Below are 18354 nucleotides of genomic sequence, written 5' to 3'. Positions count from 1 at the left end.
TGGGTATTTCGATTCATACCTTATTGCTGTCATCTCAGGAGTCTGGGAGGTTGGTCCATCTCATTCGTTCAATTCCTCTTTATCTCCACTTACCACTTCATTAGTTGGAGTTGGTTTCTCTGCTTCAATAGGAGGTTGATTCGACGAAGAATGACCTAATTTTTCCTTTGCTTTCATCCTTTTATACAATGAGTGTAATCGACGGCGATTTTTTTTTGAATCGACGATTAATCGTTGATAAACGAAGAAGAATGGAAGCAGAAGAAGCAGAAGAAGAAGAGGGGCAGAGAAGAATGTAAAGGGGGCAATTATTCTTTTGATTTTCAGTTTTTTTTTACATTTAATAAAATTCAGTTTTTTTTTATTGATTATCAGTTAATGGAAGGGTAGAAGTGTGATAAGTGAAAATGATTGAGGGTGTTTTTGAACTTTTACATAATTCTGATCTCCCCCTATACCATTTAGTCTCCACCTAGCATTTTAAGCCCCCAAAGTCACACCCCCTCAAAGCCCCAATAATAGAGTTCAAAATATTTTGCTTCACAAAAAGTTGATTTTTCTGCTTAAATTCACTTTTCACAAGAGGTGATATACCTAACTCATTCTCAGATTAGTAGCATGAAATTTAGAAACACAAGTCAGAAGCAAAAATATTTTACTTCACAAAAAGTTGATTTTTCTGCTTCCGGAGGTTGTTCTGAAATTTTACCCTCAAACTAACTTTTTGTTTTACTTCTAGATGTGTATCTACACACTCTGTCAAACAAGGGAGATGATACACACACCAGGGGTTTTCCTGAATCCCAACTCTCACAAAATCATGGAACCCGCTGTTGCAGACAATATTTATTAATTATTATTTTTAAAGGTTTTTTAACTAAATAAAATTAATTTTGTTTTCTTTATAAATAAAAATCTTATTAGTCCCACATCGGGGAATTCCTCTTCTTAAGTTGTATTATTTCATCATTATATAAACAAATTCTCTATTTTTGTAAAATCAATGGGAAAGGGGTTTCTCTATATTTTAGAGACACCCCCAAAGGAGAATATTTTATATTTGTTTTCTTTAGTGTTCGCTTCCTTAAGGGTTTTTTCGGAGTTGCTAAGCTCAAGTTAAGCATCTACTACATATACTAGTAGTAGGTGTAGTAGAGTGTTTTATCCTGGAGATATTCGTCCTGTGAGGGCTATAGCATCACTCTTGGTAATGTCTTTCCAAAGTTTTATTGGTAATAACTCAACTTGAGTATCTACTAAGGACAGCATGTTCAACACGTGACTCACTCTGTTTTTCCAAAGTTTTTCCTTGTTACTGTTGTGGAGATAGGGGAGCTCGTACGTTTCGTCAAATCGATCACTTCCATTATAAAAAAGCTAAGTATCAATAAATTTTGCTTATTTGATTTTTCCTTATTTTTGATTATTGCACCCAACAATCTTAAGACATTAGAATTTGTAATAATCATGGATATTAATTGTGGAGTGAAAAACAAAAAACAAATTTTTGATCAGCTGTAGAGTTTCGAAGTTATCTCTTAACCTATAAGGAATTTCGATGAACCCTTTTGACATAATGTAGTAGACATCCTGATGGTTACCCACACAAAATTTTAGAATTTTAAAGTTGTAAAAGTATTTTTTTTGATATTTTACAAAACAGAGAAACGTTTTTGAAAAATTTTGACGAGCAAAAATTTGTTGTTGACTAATTAGTTTTGATGGGGTAACCATGATTTTTTTGAAATGGTGATTCAAACGAAGTTTGCATATCTAGATGGTATATTCAAAACTCATATTTTATTTTCCCATTCGGAACTAAGGTTTGTGAGATGTGGTATTTTAGGTGATTGGGAAATTACTGTCTCCTTAGTCAGAGTATAAACGAAGATTGCAACATGAAAACTGGAAAGGGACATGGTTAACAGACGCATGCGGATGAACACAAGTTTTCTAAAGCTGACAAAGGTGAGAACATCAAACGCAATTTTAAGCGTAGTATTCTTAAGAAAGGTATGTTCCGTAAACCTGAATCTAGCATTATTTTGATTAAGGGTGATTTTTATGTTTGTGAACCATAAGGCAGTAAATTGTAGACAAAGTAAAAACCTTAATAAGTAGAAGCTAATGTTAATTTAGTTGAAACAAACTATAAAGAGTTTAGTGGCATGATGTCGGAATTTATTTTAATAACTAATGTGAGAGACTGGTGGGTGGACTCTGGAGCCACCAAGCATGTTTGTTGAAACACAAACCTGTTCACCTCCTATCAGAGGATAGGGGATGTCGAAAAACTCTATATGAGTAATTCATATGCGACAGAGGTGTCATAAAGGGGAAAGGTCGAGCACAAGCTTATATCTTTAAATATTCTCACATTGAATGAAGTTTTCATGTTTCGGGAATATGCAAGAATCTTGTATCTTGTTCTCTTGTAGATGGTAAAAGATTGAAGATCTTAATTAAATCTGGAGAACTTGTTATAACTAAGGGCGGTGATTTTTTAGGCAACGATTATACTTCTTAGGGTCTATTTAAGCTTAACGGAAAAATGATGAAGTGAACATAGTTGATTCTTGTATTTTATTTTGTGTGATTGAGTGTTTTGCATGGTAGACTTGGAACCGTAAACTTATAACTTAATGCATAAACTGGCTAGCATAGGTTGTGTTCCCAAATTTAATTTGGATATTGAACACAAAAGTTAAATCTTTGTAGAATCAAAATATGCTGTAAAACCTTTTAGCAAAATTGTTCAGAGTAATTTTAAGCCCTTAGAATTAATTACTTAGACCTATATGACATGAATCAACCTAAACTAAGGTGGTAAGAGGTGGTTTATAACTTTCATAGATGATTGTACGAGGTACTGTCTTGTATACTTGCTTAGGGGTAAGGATGATGCCTTAGAAGCCTTAAGAATATAAGTTGAAATTGAAAGCAAAGTATATGCTACCACTAAAAACGTAATGGCAAGTATGAAATTCATATAGGATAAATAAACTTGTTAAATGACATTATTCATGAGATTGCACCTCCTTATTCACCATAGTTTAATGGTACAGTTAAACGTAAGAATAGAACCATTAAGAAAATGATTTATGCCATGTTAGTTAAAGGATTAACCGCTAACTTGTGGGGGAGGTCATCCTCTGAATTTGTTATATCTTGAATAGAGTATGGAAACATAGGAAACCTTTTTATGCATACGTCAAAAGTGTGGGGATGTTTGGATAAGGTAGCCATTCATCCTCGTAAAAGAACTAAAATAGGACCCAAAACTGTTGACCGCGTCTTCATAGGGTATCTTGAGTACACTACTGCATATAGTTTTTTGGTTGTGAGATCTGATTTTTCTGACATTGGTATGAATACTTTTATGGAGTCTAGGGATGTTGAGTTCTTTGAACATGTTTATTTTGAAAACTGTCTCTCCTTAGGGATGTATTGATCCTAGGAGAAGTAAAAGGATTAGAACTGAGACTTCTTTTAGACCTGACTTCTTAAATGCCTAGCTTAGTCTGAGCTCCAAACTCGTAAAGAAGCCATAACATTTACTGAAACCCCATTCTGGTAAGAAGCTTCATTTAGTGAAATGGACTCGGTTCTTCTGAACCAGACTTGGGAGCTTGCTATTTTACCTCTAGGATGTAAATGATTCTTTAAGAGGACACGTAAGGTAGATGGAACTGTGGAAAAATATGAGGCTAGGTTGATAGCTAAAGGCTATAAACTAAAATAAGATGTAGATTTCCTTGATTCTTATTCACCTGTGACGAGAGTTACTTCCGTTGAGATGCTAATTGCTATTGATGCCATAAACAACTTATAGATATATCAGATTGGATGTTATGACAACTTTTTTAAAACTGTGAATTAGATAAAGAAATTTACATAGATCAACCCGAGGACTTTGTAGCGAATGGTTGTGAAGACAAAGTTTGTAAGTTGAAAAATCTTTGTATGGTTTTCAAATAAGCACGTAAATAGTGATATGGAATTTGATCATGTGACAATGAGTAGTGGATTTAAGTAAATGAATATGACAAGTATATTTACAAGTAACTTGTTAAGGATGTCTGTGTGATTATATGCTTGTATGTTGATGATATGCTTGATACAAACATAGATGTGATTAATTCCACTAAAAACATGCATTGAATGACAACATTGACTTGAAATACTTAGGCCATGTTGATGTACTCTTAGGGATGATGATTAGAACATATTCTAAAATGTATAGTCTTAGTCGTTCTCACTATGTTGAATTTGTGCTTAAGAGATACAATCGGTCTGATTGTAACCCTACTTGTACCCCGTACGATTCTTCTTGTAGACTCAAGAAAAATAAGGGTAATGGAGTATCTTAACTTGAATACTCAAGAGTTATAGGATGTCTGATGAATTTAATGAACTGTAATAATCCAGACACTCCTTATATTGTGAGTAAGTTAAGTAGATATACTTGTAGTCCAGATCAAGAGCATTGGGATGCACTTAGAATAGTATTACGGTGCCTAAAATACTCTATTACCTTTTGTTTGATTTATGAAAGGTATCTTGTTGTCCTTGAGGGACTTTGTGATGCAAACTGGAAAATTGACTCAGAGGAGTCTAAGTCTACGAGTGGATATGTCTTCACTCTAGCAAGAGGGTTTGTTTTTGGAAGATTTCCAAACAGACATATATTGCTCAATTCATTATGGAATCTGAGAGTATTGCGTTAGATAAAGCACGAGAGGGGGCCGAGTGCCTAAGATGATATTTAGAAGACATTCCTCTCTGGCATAGGCCTGTGCCAGCTATATCTATTAACTGTGTTAGCTAAGCTGTGATAACTAAAGCTAAAAAACAACTAATCTCAACCGGCGTCAATTCCTATTGATTGGATAAAGATATAGTCAGTAATGCATCGAATGGGATGGGGCTTAAGCTCATAAATTAAACTTGCCATGAAGGATACTCAAACTTACTGACTGGAGATCCCAAGATTAAGGTTTCGAATGAGACAACTAATTTGTGGTGGGTAAAGGTAAACACTATCAGAGAAGTTAATTCTCTATCCATTCCCTATGGTGTAGACGTGATAGTGTGACTTCATGTGGAGGATAACTTTTAAATAAGTCTTAATTAGTTCTATAGTTTCAATTTAAGATTGAAGTGGGGTGTAGGTAAACACTCTTGATGGAATTCACCTATCTGAATGAGGAAGTGGATCGCTTCCTATGAGAATATGAGCTGATTCTCTAGAGCATTCTGATAAGCGGAATATGCCAGGGCCAAAACGGACACAACGACACGAGCTTGGCAGCACACTTGGAGATATCATGTGCGGTTGTTATCACAAATTACATCAAATGCTAGCAGTTCAAGACATCGCGTTCACTGTTTCTAACAAGTAGTTTCGGTAATATCTCACTAAGCAAAGGTTCAAGACCTCATGGACACCTCTGCCTAAAATGGTATTTCCTACGTTTTTATGTGATTTTTGGTCTTTATCGAAATTTAATTCATTTTGAGAAAATGAGTTTCATTTTGGTTTAATGGTTTTGGTATTACTGGAACTTAGGACCTAAGGGTCACTAAGAGTTCACTAGTTCATGCTTTTTCACTTTGATGAAATAAACCTTTAGTCTCACGTGTGATAAACTAAAGATGAAAGCTCTCTGTACTATTATGATTTATGCAATTTATAGTATGACCATGGGATCAACACTTTTGTGAGAGAGAGGACGTTGAAATAACTAGTATGATTTCAACACATAGACGGTCTGTATGTCTTTTCGGTCAGATAGGGTCGTGGGGATTAGGGTGTTGGTTTACTAAGATCTATATGTGTTTTTATGTTTTATCGAGGTTTTCATTCATGTGGGGGATTGTTGGAAACAATATTTATCAATTATTATTTGTTAAGGTTTTTTAACTAAATAAAATTAATTTTGTTTTCTTTGTGAATAAAAATCTTATTAGTCCCACATCGGGGAATTCCTCTTCTTAAGTTATATTATTTAATTATATAAATCTACTTTTGTAAAATCAATGGGAAAGGGGTTTCTCTATATTTCAGAGCCCCAAAGAAAAATATTTTATATTGTTTTCTTTAGCGTTCGCGATTTTTCTTAAGGGCTTTTTCGGAGTTGCCAAGTTCAAGCTGAGTAGTAGGTGTAGTAGAGTGTTTTATCCTGAAGATAATCCGTCCTGTGAGCGCTATAACCTCACTCTTGAGTGTAGCCGGACGCTTATATATTAAGGACAGTATGTTAAACACGTGACTTACTCCGTTTTTCCAAAATTTTACCTTGTTATTGTTACGAAGATCGGGAGAATTCGTACGTTTCGTTAAATCGATCACTTCCATTATAAAATAGCTCGGTATCCATAACTTTTACTTATTTAATTTTTCTTTGTTTTTGATTATTGCACAAAACATAAGAATTAGTATGGACGCCACTTTTGTGTTGCGGGTCCCATGAGAGTCGAGTTGGGACAAAAATCCGGAGAATCCCTCGGTTTCTTTATCATTTCCAAACAATGTTTTGGATGTAGTCATAGTCGTAGTAGGCTCGTGAATTTGATCATGATTGCAACTTGCAAGTGTTTTGGGGAGACCAAATCAGTCACCTGTCGTTGACCCGTATAATACCGTGTTAAATACTGCAAGCCTGCAGACATGACGTATAAAAGACCGTGCAAAATGATTAAAAAATAGAAAAAGAAAAAACACACCGAAATCTGTCTACAAATCAAAATCTCTCTTGCGCCGTACTCTCAATCCATTCCATTGTTCTTACTCTGGGTCCCACAAACTGAAATTCGCTTTCTTCTTTTTCCACTTGTTTTATGTTTTCTTTTTTAATTCTATTTCCATTTCATTTTCCCCGAAATTCTTTGTTGAGAAAGTAGCTAGACAAGAAGAAACTGAGAACATTTTTGAAATATTCTTTCCTTCACTTTTGAATTTGATTGATGATCGTGTTTAGATGGGTTTCTTCTTCTGGTTGCTTTAACTGTAAGTTTATTACTATTCCTTACTTTTTTTTTTTTTTTATTTCCTTTTCTTTCTGGATTTTGGATATGCTTTGTATTCAATGACGGATTAGATTTCGGGTTTTTTTGAGTTTTGGAAATTGAGGGTTTTATATAATCGGCAGTTAAAACCAATGCATGAGCTTTATTACACTTATTCGATCTCGATTCTTGAGTTCGAGTTCATCGGATTAACAAAAAAGAATTCTGTAATTGTTATTTAGCATTCTGAATTTGTGAATGATTTCTTTCTTTTTAGTTTCTTGTGTGGAGGAACAGTAGACATTCTCTTGATCCAATCCAATTATTAATTTCTGTAAGTTTTTGTTAAATTTTAGTCTATTAATTGCTCATGTGTGTTATGGTTTTAATCTTAATTTGGTGTTTAGCATCTGAAAATTTGGATTAAGTATTTAATCTTAGGGGATACTTTTCAACTAGAGAATCAGAGATACAAAGAATTATTAACTTATCAATCCTTCTTTTGTGGTTATAATTTATTAGGATTCAAGAGTGAACTGGTCTTTATCTGAATTGCAAGACTTTCTTTGGATTGGAATGCGCCATCTCTTTGGTGTAGCACTTACAAAATCGGACATTAAAGGGGAACGTAACATGAACACTGGATCTTGATTGCTCTTACGACATTCTTTTGAGTTGAATGTGCCATGTTTGTGGTATGGCACTTACTAAGTCAGACATTGAAGAGGAACTAAACATGAAAGAAACTCAATTGCAATTGGATTGCAAAGACATCAATTTGCATTGTCATTTCTGTAAGGATCACGAATACATGGAAGAGTCAACGGATCCAGATGGTTCGACTCCGTATGCGACACCATTGCTTAGTCCAACTGCTTCATTACAAAGCTACGATAGCTTCGTCTCAGTATTCAGTAAATTTCTCTCATCTTTCTTTTTCTACATTGTTACTTTTGCTTCCAATGAACTTCAATTATTTATTCCAACCTCTTTTTATATTCAGGTGAGCTGTCGGAGGATGAATTTCCCTCAGAAAGGTAAGTAAATATTGACATGGACACCTTTGTGTTCAGTACTATGCTCTCAAAGTTAGTCAATGCACCAGTTTTGTTACATGATGGTATTAATTTTACTTAACAGACATGCAACTCATTTCTTTTCCTCCTCTACTGCATGGTAGTGATGACATGAATGAAGGTGCGCTAGATACTGGTCAAGAATATAGCGAGAGAAGCACACTTCTAGTTGAAGGAACTAATGGGTCAGGTACAGTCAACGTGGATTATGTTGAAGACAACAATAGTGATCAGAGTCAAAATATTGAGATTACTGGAAAAGAGGATACAGAGGATGCAACGGAACCCTATTCTTCTTTTGATTTTGAAGCAGCTCCTGACATTTGGTTGCCTCCTGGACCACAATATCTTGATGATGATACAGCAAGCACGTTAACTAACAAGAACGATGAAGATGAATATGCTGGTGAAACGAAATGGTTGAAACCCAGTTCGCTAAGTGGAATGGGAAAAGAAGTAAGTACGGGCATTGGGTTTGAAGAGCTTTGCCAGAAAGAAATGGCAGCGGTAATGAATGGGGAGTTCAAGAGCTATGTTGCTCGACTTCTTACATCAGCGGGCATTTCTTCGTTAGTGGAGCCTGGTGAAAGTTGGGTTGACATAGTTACTTCTCTGTCTTGGGAAGCGGCATTACTTATTAAGAATGAAGCTATTGGGGTAAAAACACTAGATGCCGAAGCCTTTGTGAAAGTGAAATGTATTGCAACTGGTCGCCGCAGTCAAAGGTGAGTAACTGAAACCAGTTGTATCTTCTATTGGTTTATTGTGTTAAACCCACACACAAAACTTTAAAAAGCTGGCACAGAGTAGATAAACCTGATTTACAAATGTATATGTCAATCACATTGCGGAAATAACATTTGACATGCGGTCATTTTGATTTTGTATTGTACTCCATCAACTCGCTGTAAGTAGCATTGTACAATTCCTTTTTATCTTATTTTAATATGAAATCCCATTTGCAGTCATTTAGTCAAGGGATTGGTTTTTAAGAAGAACACTGCACACAAGAATATGCAAACCAAGTATGAAAACCCTAGACTATTGTTGCTTGGAGAGGGCAAAAGCGGGTTGTTGTCATTAAATTCAGTGCCTCGGAGTGCACCTGGAGAGAGCACAAACGGGTTACTGACATTCAATTCAATGCAGGTAGCATGGTTTGCATTTTGATTGGTCATCAACCCTGGGTGAAATTATTATTCAACTGATACTGGTAGTTTGGTGCATGCAGGAGAATGATCTTAGTCCCCTCCGTGAGATTATACGGATCTCTCATCCAAATGTCGTTCTAGTGGAGAAATCTGTTTCTCGTGATGTGCAAGAATTTCATCTCGGAGAAGGAATAACTCTAGTCATTGACATGAAGCTGCATCGCTTGGAGAGAATTGCTCGTTGTACTGGTTCAGAGATTGTATCTTCTGCTAACAGTTCGTTGGCAACGAAGCTCAAACAATGTGACTTCTTTCATTTCGAAAATTTTTCAGAGGAACACAAAAATATCGGGGAAGGTGGAAGGAGGCCGATTAAGAGGTTGATGTTCCTTGAGGGTTGTCCAAGATATTTTTGTTGTACGGTGAGTTTATTTTGTTATTAATTGCCTCAATTGTAAATTTAAAGCAATATAAGGATATTTAATATGTGGGTTTTTGTTTGATGCCTTATGATGCCCGAGTTAAAACTTGCATATGGCCTTGTAGGAATCACCCAAAGTAAAATTTATTTTTATTGCAACCTACTGCTAGGATAATTTTCAGTCAGAACTACAAATAGTGGCATAAAAATATTTTATCTCTATGGCTTCATTCATGTGATATGACCTTGTATCTGAATATATCATTTAGATTTAACAGTCACAAGTCCAATATATTCTCTAGTTTTGAATCTTTTGATATCTACAGGTTTTGCTGAAGGGGTCGCACACTGACGAATTGAAGAAGGTTAAAAGCGTGATGCATTGTGCAGTTATTGTTGCATATCATCTAATTCTTGAGACTTCGTTTCTTGACGACCAGAAGGGCATGTTCTCAACCCTTGATTCTGCTGTGCTGGATGGTTTCTTAAAAGATGAACAACTGCCAGTTGTTAGTTTGGGTACTTTGCTATTCTTACTTAATTCTAATGATTCTTCTCTCAAGGATTACTATGGGTGGAATGTCAGCCTCGTTTTCTAAAGATATTCTGTTTCCAATTGCTTTGTAGGAAATTCTGCTGATAAAGGAAACATTTATGCACACCAAAACGGGTTCGAACATGGAAACAATAACCAGATGGATACATCTCATGCACTTCCTGTACCAACCATTCATCACGGAAAATTAATATCGTCTATCTCAACTTCTCTTAAGAAAGTTATCGAGGACAGTTTGCCTATCATTTCATCTGCTTCTCATGGGTCCTTCTCCACATGGTTTGGCTTTAAGGGAAGCGAATCACATTCTCAGGATAAAGCTGCCTTGCCTATCTCCACATCACCTGACATACATATCACTAGTGAAGCAGAAGCTGAGGATAAACCGCAGGATAGTGTTCAATCTGAGACCAAGGCTAGTTTTCGTAAAGACCCATTGAAATCCCAGAGGGGCGAGATTAATAATGAAAACCAAGCCAATAAAAAGAAGGATGACATAAGCAAAATGTTAGATGCCCATAGCATATTGCTCTCGACTTCTAGCCGCAACCTCAAAAATGCGAAAGTTTGTGAACCAGTCCGCTTGTATCGTTTCAAGTACTACAGTAATTTTGACATGTCCCTCGAGCAGTTCTTGTGCAATCATCTACTGAATAAGGTTGTCAGATATTCCTTTCCTTTTTCCTTTTCCTTTCATTTTCATATCTTTAACTATAAATTTGTTAGGCTCGACTTTTGTTGTCACTTGAACTATGTACTGATAAAAACTTCCCTATTGGAAGACACATCGATGCTCTGCGTGCAATGATTCCAGAGAATCTCATGTTTACCAGTATATGCACCAACGTGGGAAGCTCACAATACGAGTTAAATGCTATTCTACCTTTTGCTTGCCCGGTGAAGCAGAAGGGAAACTTTGGATGTGGAGCCGATGTTTAAAATGTGAGCGGGCTACGAGGAGAGTGGTGATGTCAAATGCAACCCGCTGTTTATCATTAGGAAAGTTTTTGGAGCTTTTCTTCTCAAGTCACTCCACTTCTATCAAATTATCGAGCTGTGGACATTCTATGCGCAAGGATTATCTTTACTTTTATGGGTATTGTGCTGTGATCCTAATAACTGGCATTTGTGCATTTTTTAGTTTTGTGTATTTGTATCCGTAGTAATCTGTATGGGTGTTATGCAGATTGGGCCCCATGGTGACAATGTTCAGATACTCACTGCTAAAAATCTACACCGTGTCTATGCCTCCTCCTGTTTTGGACTTCAACAAACAGAACGGAGATTGGATGGAGAAAGAAGTTAAAAAGGTTCATCAGCTGTCTTAATTAGCCTCTTGCTTACCAGTATCGGAAGTGACCTTTTCAATGGATTTCTGCAGGTGTTAGAAAGAGGTATCTTGCTGTTCTCGGAAGTCGAAAACATGTTGCCGAAAATCAAATCTTTATTTTGCAGCTTAAACCAAGGTTTAGATCATACATGTCCACTAAAGGAATTATCAAAAGTTGAAGAGATGTTAATTCAGGAGAGGTCCGATTTTGAGGTTAGTGGAGCTGTCTTGTTAGTTACATTTGTTTTGAGTTTCGCTGGTACTCTTTGCCCGCTTCTAGATTCCTCTTATGATCCTCCATTTATACTTAAAAAGGAAATATAGGCATATGTTAGGATTTTTACAATCCAGGAAAACCTTTTAACTGTAACTTTACTATTTTGCCAATCATAAGCTCTAGTCAACTAAAAAATCATATGATGTCTCCTAAAACCACGGAATCCTTAAGGTATTAAGCTTGGGTTGTCAAAAGTGCCTTGACCAGTAGATATTGCTCATGCTCCTTTCTCTTATTTCCTGCGTCCGCGCTCTTACTCATTTAGATGATCTAAATTAATCAAAAGTGAAACTCCTAGGTGTCTACGTCTGATCTTCAGAAATAGGTTTGTTTCTCATTACCATGTTATCATCTTACACGATGCTATTGCTGAGATCATTTTTTCTGTTGTGTTTAACAAAACCAGGATCTCATTCAAGTATATTTTGATAAGGAACGAGCTGGGTGCACAATGCATGAGATGCTCAGCTTGAATCGTTTAATCCGGGAACTGGTTCTTGAGTCATATATTTGGGATCGGCGCTTCCGTTGTCTTCAGTCTACTGATCCCAAAATGATTAACACTTTAAAGTCAAGAAAAGCAATCCATAGAGACCAAGTACAGTTGCAGAAGGATAATATTGCTGGTGAAATAATCGAAGAAATAAGTACGATCCACCCTGGTGAAGAAGTTTCTGGCGTAGCAGCTGTGACATGTGTTGCTAACATCACTGATGTGGTGTCTGATCATGATAATGCTGGGAATGACAGAAAATTTGATCAAATATGCAAGGAAGCAAGTGAAGATTCCATTAAAGAATTCCAAGATCCTGTGGAGCAACCGAAAAGGGCACCGTTAAGTTCTATTCTTGGGGCAGACGATACACTCATCGAAAGATTAAAAGATGATGGGGTCACTCTTATTGAGTCGTCAGCATCCACTGCTGGAAATGATTCTTTGATAGGCCAAGGCTCTACTATTGGACTATCTCAACGCACCTCTAGTCTTCCTTTACTTACTTCAGACCCTCCGAAAGTTGCCAATATAGAGCGTCATGGGTTACCCATGGGTGAGACTTCAAAGTCCACGTTCAAGGAGCTATTCAATTCTGCTGACTCTGAAGAATGGGTCTGGACTCCATTTTCAAAAACTCGAGAGGCATACATGGAAGATCTCCAGAAAAACTACTTACAACATAAGTTTGAACCCATCAGTAGGTGTACTCCAGAAATTCTATCTACCGCCACTCTGCTGGTCACCGAGGAAAGATCCAGGCTGCACATTCCAGTTGCCCCTGATGCCAAAATTGTGTCAGTCTATGAGGATGAAGCTACAAGTGCAATTGCAGGAGCTTTAGCCATATTGCATAACCGACAACATGAAAAGGTGGCCTTTGATATCTCTATTGCATCGCCTCATTGGCCTCCAACACGTTCTGCAGATTCAGGAGTGTCTTCGGGGGAACGTGTTTCATCAACAAAGTTATTCTCAAGCTCAAGCATCGATGTCTCATCAATGGGGGATTATCTTTCATCATTGGAGGCATCTCATTTAGAGATCCATCTAGGAGATGGGAAACATTCAGGGAAAAGCAAATACTCTGTGGTTTGTATATATGAAAAGGAGTTCCGTGCTCTCCGAAAACAATGTTGCCCATTCGAAATCGGCTATATCGCTTCTCTAAGCCGTTGCAAGAATTTTGATGCAAAAGGAGGAAAGAGTGGTTCATTCTTTGTGAAGACAATGGACGACAGGTTTATCGTCAAGCAAATTAAGAAGATAGAATATGATTCCTTTTTTGAGTTTGCCCCAGATTATTTTAAGTATGTGAACCAGTCTCTAAGCTCAGGCAGTCAGTCGTGCCTTGCAAAAATATTAGGGATTTATCAGGTCAGTTTTCCTACAATCTCTATCATTATGCAGCTTTATTGTCAGTGAAATTCTGATGGATATATTTCTGGTATTCTTTATTGTAGGTTACTATAAGGCAGACCAAAAGTGGAAAGGATCTGAAATATGACTTGATGGTCATGGAGAATATTATTTTTAATCGAAACATAACACGCATGTATGATCTCAAAGGTACGCAGTATGCCCGATACACTCCACATGCAGATGGCAAGGAAGTCTATCTGGATGAGAACTTCGTTGAAGACATTAGCATCTCTCCGTTGTTTATGAGTCAAAAAACTAAGCAACATTTGCAACGGGCTATTTGGAATGACACATCTTTCCTCACTGTAAGTATGCAGTTAAAGTACTTCTTTCTTTGATTATGTATCGCCAACTAAAAATAAAGTATAGGAGCTGAGCAATCTGTGTTTTGTTGATATCTTGCAGTCCATTAATGTCATGGATTACTCTTTGATTGTGGGAGTTGATAACCAGAAAGGTGAACTTGTATGTGGCATTATTGACTATTTAAGACAGTATACCTGGGACAAACAACTTGAGTCATGGGTGAAGTTGTCCCTTGTTGTTCCAAAGAATGTGCAACCTACAGTTATCTCTCCTAAAGAGTATAGGAAAAGATTTAAAAAGTTCATGTCTATGTATTTCATATGTCTCCCCTGATATATGAAAGTGCCTGATCAAGAAGAAGATACGATGTGTCATCCCAACTGACTAACACAAATGAGAGACCTGCATAATCTCAGCTCTCTTGTCTGGTTTTATTTATATATACATACATGTCCATTTTTGAAGGATATGAAATAGGTTACTCCTCAGTAACTTCAAGTAGATGTCAGATACAACTTATACAAATCCCAAGTTTTGCGCTTCAGGATTTTTCAGGGTCTTGGTTTATTTTATGGCCCGTTGTGATTCATTTTTTGTACCTAGCAGTATAAAAGAGAAGGAGTTTGTAAAAAGTACAAATATACTCGTAACAAGAATGGTATATGCAAATCGATGTAAAGCTGCATTTTATACAACCTAATGATGTGAAGTACAAAAGAGATTGTAAGGATACAAATATAATAAGAAAGGTATATGCAAATTATCTGGATGTAAAGCTGCATTTTATACAACTAAATGATTTAATGATTTTTCGTTTATGTGCTCTTTAATGATAATATTGCATCCGTTCCTAAAGAGGAGGCACTCACCTTTTTATTTTATCCTAAAAATATGTCAAATTGAAAATACAATAATAACTCTTTTTTAGAAACGTTTTCATTTTAACCTAAAAATACGCCAAATTGAAGAAACAATAGTAACTCTTTTCTAGGACCGAAGAGTATATAACTTGCCATTTATGTGCTTTTCACATGGAACTTAGAATGCCACATCTTTGGGAAAAAAAATATCAAAGATTCTTTCAATCAGATTTAACCTTGAATCATCATTTGAAAACATCAAGCATAATTTTTTCAAAATTCTAAATATAAAAGAGATTAGATAAGTGGTTTTCAAGATAATCGTTGGGTTTCAGCAGGACCAGAATATGGTTTTCAGGTAGAATTTTATCAAGAATATTGGGACATTGTAGCTGACGATACGGCGCCTATACGGTGCAACATTTCTTCATGTCGATTTGCATATTAAAACATTTGAACCAAACTTTCCAAGTCTTAATACCTAAACAGGTTCGTGTTGAAACTACATTAGGCTTTTTAGGCTTATAAGTATATCTTACAAAGTCATTATCTTACAAAGTCATTTCAAAACTTATAACTAATAGGCTTAAGAAACTTCTTCACATATTTATCTCACCTTGGCAACCGTCTAATGTGTCTGGAAGAATAATTATAGATAATACTGCCATAGCATATGAGGTGATAGATTACATGAAGAAGACCATACATACTTCAAGAGATTGCAGCGAAGCTAGACATGGATAAAAGAGGTTGCACCGAAACTAGACATGGATAAAACTTTCAACATAAGAGTGAGATTTTGTTCCGAAGAAGATGCAACAACTAGGCTTCAACACAAGATGATTTCAAATTATAACTAGCGTATAAGTATTTTAACTATTTCAAATCTCTTAAATGGTTCTCTAACTACTACTTTCATATACCTTCAAGAGGGTTGAAACAAGGTGATGTTTTTTCACCACACAATTTGATACCAAGTATGAAGCCTTTTAGAAAAATGCTTCAATATGCGGTTAACAAAAATCTCATTACTTCAATCAAGCTAGTTCCATAACGTCAATATATCTCTCATCTATTTTTTTTTGCAGATGACTGCATTCTCTTCACCGTTGATTTAGGAAGATTAATTCATAATATAATTGGTATCATAAATCAAATCAGTCAAGTGTCTTGTAACACCCGTATTTTTTGCATGGCGCATGCTCAAAGATACGTCATTGACTTGAGATGAAGCTTCATATCAAGCTTACATTGTGTGTTGAGAAAAACTTTGGCCTAGAGCCAATATGGCGCATTGCGAAGGCATATTGGCCAAAATCGCGCCAAAATGACGCATTATGTTGGGCATATTGTCAAAGGGCTAATATTGTCCCAAGTATGGCGCATTATGTGAGTTACATTGGCCATGGATCCAATGTCGCACCAAATGGTGCATCTGGCCAGTTGGGAGGATGACCTTGAGCGAAGTAGCGCTACCATAGCGCATTACACATGTCATTGGCTTATTGCCAATATCGCACCATAAGAGTGCATTAGGCCAGAGCAGACTGGCCGAGATAATGTACAACCATCGTGGATGTAAATATTGGAATTGGCTTATGGGCCATAATGGAAACACAACCATTATAACGGTTATTCAGAGATACATGCCAATGACCATGAATAGTAAATCAAGCATGTCAAAATGATCCCGAACTTTCATTTGTAGAAATGTCAATAAAATATATATATAAGGAGGGATAGTTGGTTGAAGGTGCATATGCAGACTATTCCCAAGTAAGTTTCATAGCTTAGCCCAAAGAGTATAAATGATGGTTAAGTCTTATAGTTGTGTAGCATTGCCAATGGGGAATATGATGCAAAGGTATCACTATGCCATATAGCGGACTAAATATGCATCACCTTGATGCATTTCGATGGAATAGCCTATACGGACTAGGCATATTGCTTGACCACGACCTTGCAACACGAGTTGGCTTAAGTTGCTTGTCCCTTCGAGGATGAACTACAGTTAGTGTTTGATTCCTTTCGAGTAGGGAAGGGTACGTAGGCATCTAGAATGAATTGTATCATTGTCGGTCCAACACCCTGTCGCTCATATCATCTAATTGCGAGATGATTGAGACATGTTGGCCTCTAATATCATCTGGCACAGTGATGCCATGCAAGAGATGATTGTGGCCATACTTGATGAGGCGAGTTGCATTTCATTCCTTGGTGCTCATACTTCCTATCAAGTCGTTTTCGACGTAGGCATGTACCAATGGCGAATTGGGCATGGCCAAGAAAGTAAGCTATACAGGTGTGCATGTTAGTGGAGCTTGCACCCTTGGCACGATCAATATCAGTGCATGCTTCAGCTACACCAAATCTAAGTAAGGAAGCTCGAAATAGGATTTCACTGGCCTATGCGCAAGTTCAAGGCATGTATTATGCCTGGAAAGAACTCGGAAGCCAATGATGCATGCAGATATGCACCAAAAAAGGCCTTTAAGGCTTTATAACCTTTGCAGAACAATGGTAGGTTGGAACGGTGTGGGAGCTAAGTTAAAGGCAACATGCCTGGTAAGCATGCTTGCAAAGGAAAATGGGCGTGCATTTTCCTGGCATGAAGAGGAATTTTAAGTCCCGAACAATAGCACCAGAGTGGCTCATCAGGAAGTTATGGCCTGGACGCCCTGGTGCGTTAGGTGTAATTTTCCGCTCTATCACATATCTGGTCAAATGGTCAGACTCAACAAATCAAATGTACACTTCAACAACAACCTAAGTGAAGAAGATCATTAAGGCATTTCCAACATTCTTAAAATGAATATCACACCTTTTAGTGAGAAAAAAAATTAGGAATCAACTCATTGGCAGAAATATTTTAAAGAAATTATGGAGAAAATAAACTCAAAATTACAAGCTTAGCAAGGAAAGTTTTTAAATGAAGCATGCGGAAGCCCACAAATTCAAGTTGCATTGAATTCCATGTCCTAATACCAAATGAAAGCATGCATATACCAGATAAAATTGTAAAATAAAATAAAATAGAGTCTCTCCAAAGAAAATATTGGTGGAATAAAAACAACTCTAAAGGATACTACGTACTTAAAAGCATGGAAATATCTATGTAAAATAAAAATATATGGGGCTCTAGAATACAAGATGTTTAAATGGAACTCTTATGAAAAATATGGCCCAGAGAAAAATACTTCGGAGATTTAGATCCTATTCAAGATTGAGTCAGTGAAGGAAGTATTCAAAGGGGTTTGAAATGGGTAAAAAGATATCACATATGGGAGAGTGGGAATGAAAAAAAATTGGTTTTAAAAATAAATAAATACATAGATCGGTTCAAAGACCAACAAAGTCAGAATCAAGATAAGATGAAGGTTACCGAGTTAATAGATAAGGAAAATAAAGCCTGGAACAAGGAAAAGATGACAAATCTATTCACTGCAGACCAGAT

At 36.5% G+C, this 18354-nt stretch overlaps 1 protein-coding gene across 2 annotated transcripts; it reads left to right on the top strand.

The window, feature by feature from the left end:
- The first annotated feature begins 6734 nt into the window (after positions 1–6734).
- On the top strand, positions 6735–14841 carry LOC113356312 (putative 1-phosphatidylinositol-3-phosphate 5-kinase FAB1D). Of its 2 annotated transcripts, XM_026599422.1 has the most exons (15): positions 6735–7009; positions 7286–7342; positions 7531–7922; positions 8012–8045; positions 8189–8809; positions 9050–9233; positions 9316–9657; positions 9983–10175; positions 10284–10870; positions 10995–11308; positions 11399–11522; positions 11594–11755; positions 12226–13689; positions 13776–14039; positions 14140–14841. In XM_026599422.1, the coding sequence occupies exons 3-15, from the start codon at positions 7688–7690 to the stop codon at positions 14371–14373; spliced, it is 4758 nt and encodes a 1585-aa protein (XP_026455207.1). In that variant the 5' UTR covers positions 6735–7009; positions 7286–7342; positions 7531–7687; the 3' UTR covers positions 14374–14841. The 2 variants fall into 2 exon arrangements, with proteins under 2 accessions (XP_026455207.1, XP_026455208.1); XM_026599423.1 differs by lacking the exon at positions 7286–7342.
- Positions 14842–18354: the final 3513 nt, after the last annotated feature.

This window comes from Papaver somniferum, chromosome 3 (assembly GCF_003573695.1).
Source record: "Papaver somniferum cultivar HN1 chromosome 3, ASM357369v1, whole genome shotgun sequence".
Lineage (NCBI taxonomy): Eukaryota > Viridiplantae > Streptophyta > Magnoliopsida > Ranunculales > Papaveraceae > Papaver > Papaver somniferum.
The sequence above is the reverse complement of the archived record's forward strand: the minus strand, read 5'-3'. Positions and strand labels throughout refer to the sequence as shown.

Coding starts and splice junctions, on each gene's coding strand:
- LOC113356312 (XM_026599423.1), top strand. CDS start 7,688: ATGTGCCATGTTTGTGGTATGGCACTTACTAAGTCAGACATTGAAGAG. Junction 8,810..9,049: donor ACTGGTCGCCGCAGTCAAAG/GTGAGTAACTGA, acceptor TCCCATTTGCAG/TCATTTAGTCAAGGGATTGG. Junction 11,309..11,398: donor GATTATCTTTACTTTTATGG/GTATTGTGCTGT, acceptor GGTGTTATGCAG/ATTGGGCCCCATGGTGACAA.